At 36.2% G+C, this 13,156-nt stretch overlaps 1 protein-coding gene across 1 annotated transcript in view; it reads left to right on the top strand.

Annotated features, from left to right (window-relative positions):
- Positions 1-13,156, top strand: part of INPP4B (inositol polyphosphate-4-phosphatase type II B) — a 948,429-nt gene that overhangs the window by 777,256 nt on the left and 158,017 nt on the right. Inside the window, exon 17 of the mRNA XM_057502657.1 lies at positions 363-471. Within this exon, the coding sequence (XP_057358640.1) occupies positions 363-471 (109 nt within the window). The remainder of the gene's footprint in view (positions 1-362; positions 472-13,156) is intronic.

Genomic DNA, 13,156 nt, shown 5'->3' with positions numbered 1-13,156 from the left:
CAATATGATTGCAAATTAAATGATGTAAAACTCAATAGAATAAAATACACAAAAGACCAATTAACATGTTATGTCAGTAAGTATATAAAAGAATGAGAGAACATACTGTTCTACACAGTGGCATATAATTAAGATGTAGTCATAAATCAAGGAAATATTATAATTTGTTTAGGTGCACAGGTGGCTTTTAGAAAGATTGATTAACTCCTCTTGCCCCCTTGAGATGTGAGTTCATAGTTATTCCAGCAAAATTAAACAGAATAATTTCTCAATCTTCCCATAGTATATATGCTTCAATTCAAACAGCATGCAGGGGATAAATGTCTTCAAAGTGTTCATCTCCTTGTTCATTCCTGTTCCAGATGTTCTCTATGATGTCATCACTGTGGGAGCCCCAGCTGCCCATTTTCAGGGATTTAAGAATGGTGGTCTTCGGAAACTACTCCATAGATTTGAAATGGAAAGAAGAAAGTAAGTGACCACAGGATGCCTTAATGGTATGAGCTTCCCTTTGGGGAAGTTTATCTACCAGGTTAAGATAAAAGGCCTCAGTCCAACACAATGACGAGTTCTTGATGTCCCCAACCCATTCAGTAACTTAAAATTGTTGAATTTCAAAAAAAAGTACTTGAGCAGAAATTATATTAGAATAAATTTGAATTGTCTGAGTTCTGAGTGTGTTGCTTATAGAGTATCATTACACTGGCAGAAAAATCTTTTGGCAGCAATGCTACTAAGAAATAGATACTGTTGTGTCAACTATTACTCATTTAATGGAATGGTGTAGAGATAGAGATTTAGCTGAAAACATAATCTAACTTAACTATGAAACCACAAAAACTTAATGGAGAGCATGAGTCTTAATTTATGACTCTGACTCTACTAGATTTCCATGGGGGCCTGAGGCAAGGTATACAACTGCCCTATTATTTAATTGTGCCACATGAAAAAGAGACATCAATACAGAACTCTAATCAATTAAGTGATGAGACTAAAAGAGAACACTTTCTATTTCTTAGGGGAAAAGCATGACACCACAATGAAAGTATTATCACTGCTTTTTATAATTTTAACACACTTTAAAAAATTTTAGCTTCTTACAATACTACATCAGTAGTTTATCCCCCATGTACCAACCAGTTGCCTTCACCCTCTGATATCCTCTGGCTTTGACAGTCACACAAACCATGAACAGCGTCAGCTTGATGTGAAGGGTAACTACTTTCCTTTTCAAGTAGTCACTCTTAATAGAATTGGAATTTTGAAAGCTAGGGAAAAATAATTATTCTTTAGTCGTATTTGGTTTAGTTAGTAGTATTAAAAAATCAGAGTGACAAAACCAAAACTTGTTTTTAAGTTTCATCACATTTATAACATAATATATTTCTTCCTCAGTGCTGAGATGTTCAGGAAGAAAACATTAAATGCAAGTTTGAATTGAATAACTGATATGATATGCTATTAAGTAAATATATAAGCTAATAGTATATATATATTTCCCTTGTTTTAAAGAAATTGACTTTGGTACAATATTGTTAATTTAGCTACAGTCCTTACTCAAATTCCTCCAGTTTATTGTTCTTGGTGGGGAGAGCATATAGTTTTATGAAAGTGTATCACAGATGTAGATTAGAGAACCCTCACCATACTCATTCTAAAGACCTGTCCCATTACTACAGAGAAATTCCCTTAGGTTTTCCCTTAATCATTACATCCTTCCCCCAAACCCTTCTGCTGCAGAAGACCCTTCTGTTACCTTATTGCAATGGGGGGTGGAAGTCAGATTTCCAGTGAGGGTTTGAGGGGAGGATGCATCCTGTTGAATTCATGGAGGTTGGAAGTCAGTTGGGAGGGGATTTCATCTCTTTATGGAAATGGGAGTGAGTGGAATACAGGTTTCTGCCCTAGGGTTCTACTGGGGAGGAGTGTGTCTCACTGACTCCCTGATGAACCAATCTTTGAGTGAGGGACAGGTGTTGCTATTTTTGTGATATTTACCCCTAGAACAGGCAGGTATGCTTACAAGTTTTCTGTTGGGCCAGCCTTTTACTAGGCTTTTGATTTTCTTGGGTGCTGTATTTAGCTGGCATTTTGCTGCATTGTTGGGATGTATAGTAAGCAAAAAAAAAATCCCATGGGATTCACTGTCTTAGGTCCTGAAGCTGCTAGCTGATCTCTCTTCCTTTCTCTACCTCCTGAAGCCTTTTGATAAATGACTTAAATGTTTTGTCTAGAGAACTTTTGTGCATGTGTGTGATTAACAGGAGAAGTAAGATAGATAGTGTTTATTCCATCTATTCCATCTTGTCTCGAAATGGAAGTCTCTATCCTGAGAATAGTCTCTATCCTGAGAATTCACTTAATCTATTTGTTTTTCTCAATCAAATTTTAAAGTAGGTAACACAATTAGAAGACAGAGAACTGTCCACAGGGCACATAAAATCTAATTGAGCATATAAAGCATATGTACAACATGGAACCTAACCCCATAAGTTCATAAAATATTAGCATATGCTACCCCAGACAAATGTTGAGTTGTGTGGTTAGACTCCGAATAATAGTTCTTGAGTTTTAAATATCTACATACATATCTGAATCCTTCACTGTTCTTCACTTCTCACTGGGATGTTTATTTACACAAAAGCACACACATACACACATCCTCACACACATACACACAGCTCTAGGACCAAGTTTATAATAAAAAAATGTCCAATGCTTTTAAACATTGATTTGCTTTAGGTTTTTTCATGTGTTATATATCCCACAGCTTTATTGATGACTTTATTGATAAAATACAATGAAATTAAGAAAAAAAGTTAAAACATAACTTGGTTTATGTCTTAAAAGTCCTCTCCATAGACAGTGGTATGGGACAAATAAGTTTCACTGAGACGATGCATAGATGAGCGTGGTACCAGTCTGTCCATCCAGTTAAGAGCTGACCTGAGAAAAGACCTCATTGTCTAAAGTGATATCACACTCTGTGAATCATTTGCTTTCTCAGGAACAAAAATTACATGTGTCATTCAAAAGAAATGTTAGAAAAGTAAATATGATTATATGAAATGAGTAACTTAGACTTACACATTTATATTTATATTTGGCAGAAAATAACATTAAGTAAAGGAAATTTTTCTTTGCCTTTTTTTTTTGATACCCCCGAAAGAGATAGCCAAGTTTTTTAGGACTGGATTTTAGGGGAATTGCCACAGCCATAGTACTACTTAACCTTCATTAATTTTCTTCTCAGAAAGCCAATGAAATATTGTCATCTGAGAACAGATGTAATTTATGTGTCTGTTCCTTAGTGATCTATTTTTTTATGAATACATTGACCACATGATGAAAAGGGTTTTAGCATAACAAAGTCTTGCTTATAGTATTCATATAACATAATTCAAATCACATAACACCATATTTTAAAAGCTACAAGATAATTAATTAGGGAGACTGATCTTTTTAAAGCACAAATAGCTGAGTACTTTACACCTCCGCTGAGAAACTTTTAAGGAGTCCGTGCTCATCTGCTGAGCAGTCAAAGCCTCTGTGATCTCACCCCACTGACTTTCTACCTTCCTCACCTCCTTCTTCTGAAGTTGCTTCTTAAATGCTGTACAAACTTGCCTTAACACACTTGCCACCTCTTCCCTTTTTCTCAGTTTGTTCCTTTTTACACCAAATTCTTCTTTTCTTATCTCCTCAGGATTTTCCATTTATTTTTGTCAAAACCATATACATAATCCTACTCAAAGTTCTACACATGTCCGTCCTAGGATCCCATCCTCTCCATTATGTCTTCCTGATTCCTCAAGTTCATTTGACTCTCCATCATAGTACTTTTTTTTTCATCCTCAGAGCCATATTACGTCCTTGGTATGCTGTATGAGGTTTGTTCTTGTTTGATACTTCGTAACTGTTAATGACTTCCCTGGGTAAGAGATGATATTCTCTTTAAATTTTGCATCTTCTGGAGTACTCCATAAAGTACACGGCATACAAATATTCCATAGATCAAATTCAACAGGCATTGGAATTCACGTCTGAATCAGAGTCAGTCTCTGATCTGTATTGTTGAAATCCCTGCCTGTCCCAGGAGTTGAAAACTCCAGTGGGAGGTGAAGTTTCACAAATAATGATAATGCAATAACAGCAGTAACATAGAGCAGGGATTTTCAACTTTGTCTAGACCAGTACAATTATCTTTGGAGCTTTAAAACATTTTGTCTATGCCAGGATATCACCCAAGATATTCTGGGTGAAAGTCCTGGGAATGGAGCCCAGGCATTGATATGTTTGCAAGCTTCCCAGATCAGATGAATGTGTAGCTAGGGCTGAGAACTCCTGATAGAGATGCAAGTAAAGAGTGCTGGGTGAGCACAGATGAAGGCTCTGGGGAATAGGAGCAGAACAGTGACACAGACGTGTTGAGCTCGAAAAATGCTTAAGACCTCAATTAGCACACAGCAGGAGGAATGAAAATCTACATAAAGGAATATTTTTTGAATTAAAGGAGAAAAGTGTTACAACTTCTACTGGAAAGTTCTGTTTAAAGAATCTCAAGTTGACTTGTTATAAAATGGAAAATGAAACCAAAGACAAAAGAGTAAAAATGAAAGAATTTTGATCTGGGGAAACTTGGGCCTTGGTAACATGGGAATAAATAAAATCTGATATATTGTAGATGTTGTAAATGTTAGAATTTTCTAGTACAACCAAACTCTAATTACATACATTTTTTTAAAAGACTGAAATCAAGGTATTTGTAGGCCATGTATTCACTTGTTACATCAAACATCTGTGTGTTCCTGGAGTCACTGATTTACCTAGACACTATCTAAAAGCTTGTGATTCCTCCCTTAACATATGAATCAATTATTTGCTTTGAGTGTTTTTTTTTAAAAAGAGAAAAATAACCACAATAATACTATTTTGTCTGCTTTGACAGTTTCTGATTTCAGCAGGAACTTCAGATTCAGCCAGAATGTTCACTGAGCAGGATCACGACCTGAAAACATGGCCCTTTCCGTAAGGTTGGAAAGGCACCTCCTGAAAGCCAACAGTCTTGTAAAGAAGGAAAAAAGCCAATGAGAGACCATGTTAACTGTTTCTGAGAATATTAATTCTCTGAGATCTGCCTGTTCCTTTGAAATGAACTCAGAACTAACTTGTTGCAGATGATTTTCATGTCACATGCTGCCTTGACCATCTGCCACAGCTTTGCCACCCTCCCTGCCTGTCCCAGGTGCCCATGATAAGCACTCCCTTCCCATGATGTTAAATGAGAGACAGAAAAAACTCATTTGGAAAAGTCATAAGAAAAATGAACTAAAGTGTTACTGATAGAAATTTTGTGTGTCTTTGAGCTTCCAACGACTTAAGTCAGTGCTAGAATTTGTGGGAATTTTCTGAAGGAGAGTAAAACAATGATACAACGAGTTAAACAAACCAGTCTTATCTTTCATGAGCTCAGTGGTTATACAATCATGTGGAGAAAACTTGCCTTACAACTGTAAGGAGAAATATAAGCAGGTATTTCCTCATTCTCTATGACAAGTAGGCAGCTTTGGGGATGAAAGGGAAAATACTGCATCAGGGAAAGAAGCCCTCTGTAGCCTACAGGGTAGCTGGTGTCCAGTAAGCCAGAAAAGGGAAGACTAGATGCAAAACCTCATACCACTTCCTCTGAAGTATATTTTTCTGATAGAATTACTAACCACTTAATTTGGGGCAGACAAAACATAAATTAACATTTTTTGTTAGTAGTACAGAGGTGAGGTGTCGATGAAAAACTATCAGAGTTTTCCAACTCTTCCTTTTTTATCCTTTCTCCAGAAACACATGAGAAGACTAGGCAGTAGTTACAAAAACGTTTGTTTTAAAACCCTGCACTTCCATACTGATGGCTAAAGATTCTCATTTCTTGTTATGTAAGGGAATGAGTGATTCAAATATATTCAGGAAAAGCAATAAGACTGCATTCATGATTTGATTTTGGAGGCCAACTTTTTTTCCTACTTGGAGGTCATTCTCTGTCTCTGGCTTGATCTCTGGATTTCTCTTAGAAATTTATCCCGTCATTCACTGCCAGATCAGTTTACACTGAGCTCATAATACTGTTTGGTATTTTCTATAAACCAATAGGTCATGTTAGGTCATGTCATATATCTTTTAAGTAGAACTATTTTTGATCTTTCAGTAATATGCATTTTCAATAAATTCTTTCTATTGGTAATTTTCCAATTTTGCAAATATGTTTATTGGAAAATGCAGAAAAGTCAAAAGGTATTAAAATCACCTGTAATCTCTCTCAGTAAGATACTGATAGCCTACTGGTATAGCCCTTTATACTCTGTTTCTCCACAAATAATCTACGTCTTTATATTTTTTCTGTTATAAATTCAAATATTAAAAATGGTTTAGAGTGACTAATTCTTCAAAGTATATAAATTGAGTGCTCTCCATTTAAAAAAATCTATGTGTTTGTGGTTCTTTGGGTGTTGTGCCCAATATACAAAAGCTAGTCTTTTTAAAAATATCAGTCTTTTAGTTTAGAACTAAACTTCGTGCCCTATTCATTTTCAAGTACTTTTCTTTCCTTTTGGAAAAAAATAAAAACACTTTATATCACACACACACACAAACACGGAGTATCACATAGGACCTATGAAAGTAAAAATCATTGTGAACAAAAGCCCTATCCATTCCTTTTTTTTCTTTGAACTGTGTCCATTAGCTGACAATATGTCATTTTCAAGGCGATAGCCATTTAATTCTTTATGTGGACTGTAATCTGGTTCCTTAAGAGTATATTTTCTTCATTCATGAGTCCATTTCTCCTTGGCCACTCTTAGCTCTCGGGTCAGTTCATATTTGAGCAAATACAAAGCTAGGTCTGCCAAACATTGTACCAGGTTTTTCTTCCCCACATGCACCTCTCTGATTGTAGCTCCCTGTACATAATATCAGATCTTCGGAAACAAGAGGGTTTTATCTTTACACATCTGTACCTTTGAGTAGGGGAGAATAAAATACTTTAATTAAATAGTCATGTGGAGACATAGACAAACTGCACAAACTAAATGATGATGGTTGCAAAGCATTGAACTAAATGTGATACAGAGAATGGAAGGATTTTTGCTAAGTTGCATATAGTCCTAAATGAATTTGTAGTATAGCTTTTCTCCCTTTTCATTCTTTTTAACTATGCAAAAAATAAAATTTGCTTGTAGTGCACAAATTCAAAGAATAAAGAAAGCATATAAAGTGAATAGCCCAACTTTTCTATTCTCCTTGCCCAGAATAAACCAGTTGAACAGCTTAATGTATTCCTTTGCAGTCTCTTCTAGGCATTCAGCCATTTAAGTTTCCAGTGGTTATGATTCTTAGTCCACAACTCAGGTCATGGGAATGTAATGTCCTTGACTTTTCAATAATCCAGTTTGATTTTTCTGGCCCCCATTCTGGGGCAAGGCAGAAACTTTCATCTCAGAAAATTTATAGACTCTGCTCCCTGTAGGGATCAAATCCTGATTTTGGCACTTACTGGCTTTGTGACATTAAACAAATTACCTCTCCTCAAAAACTTTATTTCCTAACTTTGCATGGAAATAATACTGCTTACCTCATATGGTTTGTGGAGAAAATTTGATGACTTTATAGACATTTTATAACAGCACCTGGCACATAATGAGAGCTTAATAAACAAGTATATTTTCATTCAAAACGTTTTGATAACTTCACATTTCAATACACATAGATCTCATATTTTGTAAAGGCTGAGTAGGATTTTATTGATTATAGTAATTTCCAACAATAGAATATTGATGGTCATTTAGATTGTTCCTTATTTTTGTTATAGGTACCTGTGTTTTCAAGGCATACCATTATTTTCATGTCCCTGAAAATTTGGGGATGTTTCTTTTTGATAAATTCCTAAAAGTGAAATTTATTAACTGAGGTGGTTAAATTTTAGAGATGCTACCATATTGCCCTCCAAAAAGAGTTTCATCAGTATTCTTAAGATGTCTAAGTACCCACATATTCTTGAGCACTGGGCTTCAGACACCATCTCTGTTAAGCCCAGGTATGGCTCATGAGATCTAGATAGGTATTTACAACCATCTAGCAGATAGCGCCCCATTAATGGTGTCATCCAAACACATTAAGTCACCTCTCACCCCCTTTCCTTCATACTTCCTTTGAGGATTCTTTTTCTTAATAAATGTCACCACCATTCCCCTAGATGTTTAACTTAGAAACTGGAAATACTATGGTTTCTTCCCTTCTACCACCACACCTCCCCCCAAAAAATCCCTCAGTTCTATCAGTTCTTTCTTCTCAGGAAGTCATTCATTTCAATATTGAATTAATGGTTTAGGTTTATCCTAACCAGGAGTATCACCATCTTTTAAATATTCTACGGGCAGATCTTATAATCACTCTCTTTCCAGTCTGGCTCTCATCCAACTCATTTTTCTTACCTTGGTGGGAGTAATATTTCTAAAATGCAAATACAATCTTGTGATTTCATAATTTTAAATATTTCTTAGCTGTTTTTTGCTTGCCTGGAATATAAAGTCCAAGATGCATAATACATTCATGTGTGACCTGGCCCTGTCTTCTTTTTTTTTTTTAATTTTTTATTAAGGTATTATTGATGTACACTCTTATGAAGGTTTCACATGAAAAAACAATGTGGTTACTACATTTACCCATATTATCAAGTCTCCACCCTTACCCCAATGCAGTTAGTGTCCATCAGTGCAGTAAAATGGCCCTGTCTTCTTATCCAGCTTTGTCTCAGGCTCACACCGCCCTCCACAGTGAGGCGCACAGAACCTCCTCTGTTTCAGTTCTGCTTGCATGGCTTCTCTGCCTCCGTGGCCAGACCATGTCTACGTTAAGCCTCCGGTGTAAAACATCCCTAATTGTCTGTCTTCCCCTTTAGACTGTGTATACTGTGAGGGATGGACTCTGCGTGTCTGGTTTACCATAGTAACTCCAGGAATGAACTGACAAGCTTTTGTTGAGTGAATAAGTATGTGAGAGCGTGAATGAGAGAACTGAAAGGCCTGCCTGCTTTGGGAGTGTCTGCTCTCTGTCTGAGATCAGTGTGACTGGAGTAGGGAACAGGAACATGGGGCATTTATAGAGAATGTTTTGTAGGCTTTAAGAACAGCCATTTGTCATTTTCCTAGGAGATACAATGTATGTGTTCTGAAAGGAGAAATATGATAGTAGTGGTAGCGTAGTGAAGACTTTAACATTTAAAAGGTAGTGACATTCTATGAAAAAGCTTATGCAGCAAAATGTAATCTGAAGCTTAGGTGAGAAGCACTATGTAGAGTGTGACAGTTCAGAATTCTTAAAAATTAAATCTTTCCTTTGTAAATGAAAATAAGTTTGCTAAGTGACTTAGAATTTACAGTGATAATAAATCTGGTGAAGAGAATAGTGTTGGTAAATGATAAAACACATAATCAGTCTTAATTGTGGGATTTCAGAAAGCCACGAACTTCTCATCTTCAGTTTCTTCATTTCCACTACAGATGTAGAGGATTTCTCTCAAAATCATTAGATTTTTAGAGTGGTTAAAATCTTGAGATTTTGAGAAATGACTTATTAAGTATATCATCATTATTTCTCAGGAAGATAATTTGGATAATTTGACTTTACAATTAAATGTTTTAATTTCACATACTTACTAAGAAGTGACTTCTGGTTTTGTCTGAGAAGAAAAATTTAGCCAACCAAAACATTTGGATTCAAAAGATAAAATGTGAAACCTAATAAGTAAATTATAGAAAGAAGCCTTTTCTTCTGTTTGCTTAAAAAACTAAGTATATAAATATAATATGATTTGAGGATTTATTTTCTATAAATCAGGAGTTGTAGTTTTCTTTCACTGTAAACTAAAAATATGTGTGTATATATATGTGTGTGTGTGTGTGTGTGTGTGTATTCTAAACAAAGCAAAACAAAATGAACAAAACTGCAGTAGACACGTAGACATTGAGAATTGACTAGTGGTTACCATGGGGGGTGGTGCTGTGGTGGGTGGGTGGGGAGGGTGAGGGGGATAAAGGGACACAAAAATTCTCCATCATAATGTAAGTTGGTTGCAGGGACAGTAGCACAGCATGGAGAATACAGCCCATGATTCTGTAACATCTTTCTATGTTGACAGATAGTAACTGCATTAGTGGGGGTGAGGATTTAATAATATGGATAACTGTTGAAGCACTGAATTGTATATTTGAAACCAATTTAAGACTGTATATCAACAATACTCAATTTAAAGAATTTTTAATAAATAAAAATTTTTTAAAATGAAAAAAAAACCCATGACACAGTTGTGTAATTTCAACTAATGTACATTTAATCCAAGAAGAAGTTTTGTTCTCAGGTTAAACACAGTGGTTACCAGCATGATTTTTAAAGCTATTAGCCTGGATATTTAATATCCATCATTCTAAAGGCAGCAAATACCAGAAAAGAAAGTCATCTACAAATAAATTTCCAAAAAAAAAAAATACTGTGTTTTTCAGAGCTATATAAGCTAACTGTAGAGTACCTCAATTTTTGCAATGTTTTAGTAAAACTACTTTTAAAATGTATGTATGGGACCTATGTTATGGAAAAATCACACAATTTTCATGTACAACACAAGGAAAATAGTGCTTTGCAAAATCTTTGTTAGATGGGACCTTCCTGCACAATTCCAGTGTCCCTTTCCCTGTCAGGAGGCCTGTGTCGGTAAGTCAGTCACTATTGCAATGACCCTGTGTGAGGAGAACAATGGCTTGACCTCAGGTGGTACCAGCACAAATACAGAGAAGGAGATTGGTTGCAGAGTATTTAGGAGGGCATGGCAATTGTTTGGGTTTTGTGTATTTGTTTGGAGGGGGAGGTGAAAATCCAGAGCTATTAAGAAAGACCAGCAAGCTTTTTTGCACAGCACACCTGCATGTGGTGGCCCCTTACACTGCACCTCGGCTCTGCCGCTCCAGGAATGTAGAGCACCTGGGAGAGGGAGAGAGGTAGACAGAGACCCAGAGAGAGAGAGAGAGAGTGTGTATGTGTGTGTGTAAGTATATGAGGCTGGGCAGGGACAGGGCCAAATCTGAAGGATACTTGTTTGTTCTATCAAGTCCTGACAGCTCATCCTATAGGCTATGCAGACTCTTTGACAGACTTTTGTCTGAGGATTAACATGATTAGATGTGAGTGGACAGTGATTTTGAGTGACAGTATGGAGAGAATGAAGAAGGGTGAAAAATTAGGCTATTATAATAGTGAGGTGGGAGGAAATGGGACTCCAGTTCAGTTGAAGATGTTAAGGAAAACTTTTGCAGGATTGACTCAGATTTCTGGTTTATATTACTGGGTAAATGCCAAGGTTTCTAGGAGAGAGAGTGCAAGAAATCGACCATTTGTTTCCATTGCTTACTTATTAAGGTCAGTTGTCTATATTCAATATGAAAACTTTTGGAAACAAGAAAATCATTTTGCTGATTTCTTTCCCTTTAAAGAATCTTTTAAATGTTAGAAATAACAGGGAATCTCAGAGATCCCAAGTTCCCCTATTTATTTTATTGATGAGAATACTAAGGTCCAAAGACTTAGTCATCCATATAGATAATGGTAAAGCCAGACCTAAAAAATTAGACTTCTGTCCCTATTTCAAGTTCTTCTTCCATACTCATTCACGCTTATGCAATCAGTATATATGCTACACACAACACACACATTTAATAAATGAACAAAGTTAGTTCTAACTAATAATGTCAGTTACAGACAACCTTTCTGGGAATTGACTTTGCTACCAGCAGACAGAATAAGAAAAGTTGGTCCATTTAAATCCTTCTAGCCTTTTAGGGGACTAACATGTTAAAAGTAAATTACTCTATCAGTACTTTTTTTTTTATTAAGGTATCATTGATATACAGTCTTATGAAAGTTTCACAAGAAAAACAATGTGGTTGCTACATTCACCCATATTATCAAGTCCCTCCACAAACCCCATTGCAGTCACTGCCCATCATTGTAGTAAGAAGCCACAGAGTCACCTGTCTTCTCTGTGCTACACTGTCTTCACCATGTGAACTAATCATAATACCCCTCAATCCCCTTCACCTTCCATCCCCACCTGCTCTCCCCACCCCTCCCCTATCGTAACCGCTAGCCCCTTCTTGGAGTCTGTGAGTCTACTGCTGTTTTGTTCCTTCAGTTTTGCTTCGTTGTTATACTCCACAATTGAAGGAAATCATTTGGTACTTGTCTTTGTCTGCCTGACTTATTTCACTGAGCATAATACACTTTAACTCTATCCATGTTGTTGTTGTAAATGGTAGGATTTGTTTTCTTCTTATGGCCGAATAATATTCCGTTGTGTATATGTACCACCTCTTCTCTATCCATTCTTCTACTGATGGACACTTAGGTTGCTTCCATTTCTTGGCTACTGTAAATAATGCTTCAATAAACATAGGGATGCGTGTGTCTTTTTGAATCTGAGATCTTGCCTTCTTTGGGTAAATTCCTAGGAGTGGAATTTCCAGGTCAAATGGTATTTCTATTTTTAGTTTTTTAAGAAACTTCATATTCTTTTCCACAATGACTGAATTAGTCTACATTTCCACCAGCAGTGTAGAAGGATTCCCCTTTCTTGGCATCCTCACAAGCCTTTGTGGTTCCTACTCTTTTAGATGTTGGCCATCCTAACTGGTGTAAGGTGATATCTCATTGTGGTCTTAATTTGAATTTCCCTGATAATTAGTGATGTGGAGCATCTTTTCATGTGTCTGTTGGCCATCTGAATTTCTTCTCTGGAGAATTGTCTATTCATATCCTCTGCCCATTTTTTAATTGGATTATTTGCTTTTTGGGACTTGAGGGGTATGAGTTCTTTATATATTTTGGATGTTAAGCCCTAGTTGTATAAGTCATTTACAAATATATTCTCCCATACTGTAGGATGCCTTTTGTTCTGCCGATGGTGTCCTTTGCTGTACAGAAGCTTTTTAGCTTGATGTAGTCCATTTGTTCATTTTTGCTTTTGTTTCCCTTGTCCAGAGAGATGCATTCAGGAAAAAGTTGCTCATGTTTATATTCAGAAGACTTTTGCTTATGTTTTCCTCTAAGAGTTTTATGG

Source organism: Manis pentadactyla, chromosome 5 (assembly GCF_030020395.1).
Source record: "Manis pentadactyla isolate mManPen7 chromosome 5, mManPen7.hap1, whole genome shotgun sequence".
NCBI lineage: Eukaryota > Metazoa > Chordata > Mammalia > Pholidota > Manidae > Manis > Manis pentadactyla.
Note: the sequence above shows the minus strand (reverse complement) of the source record. Positions and strands in the feature narration are given on the sequence as shown.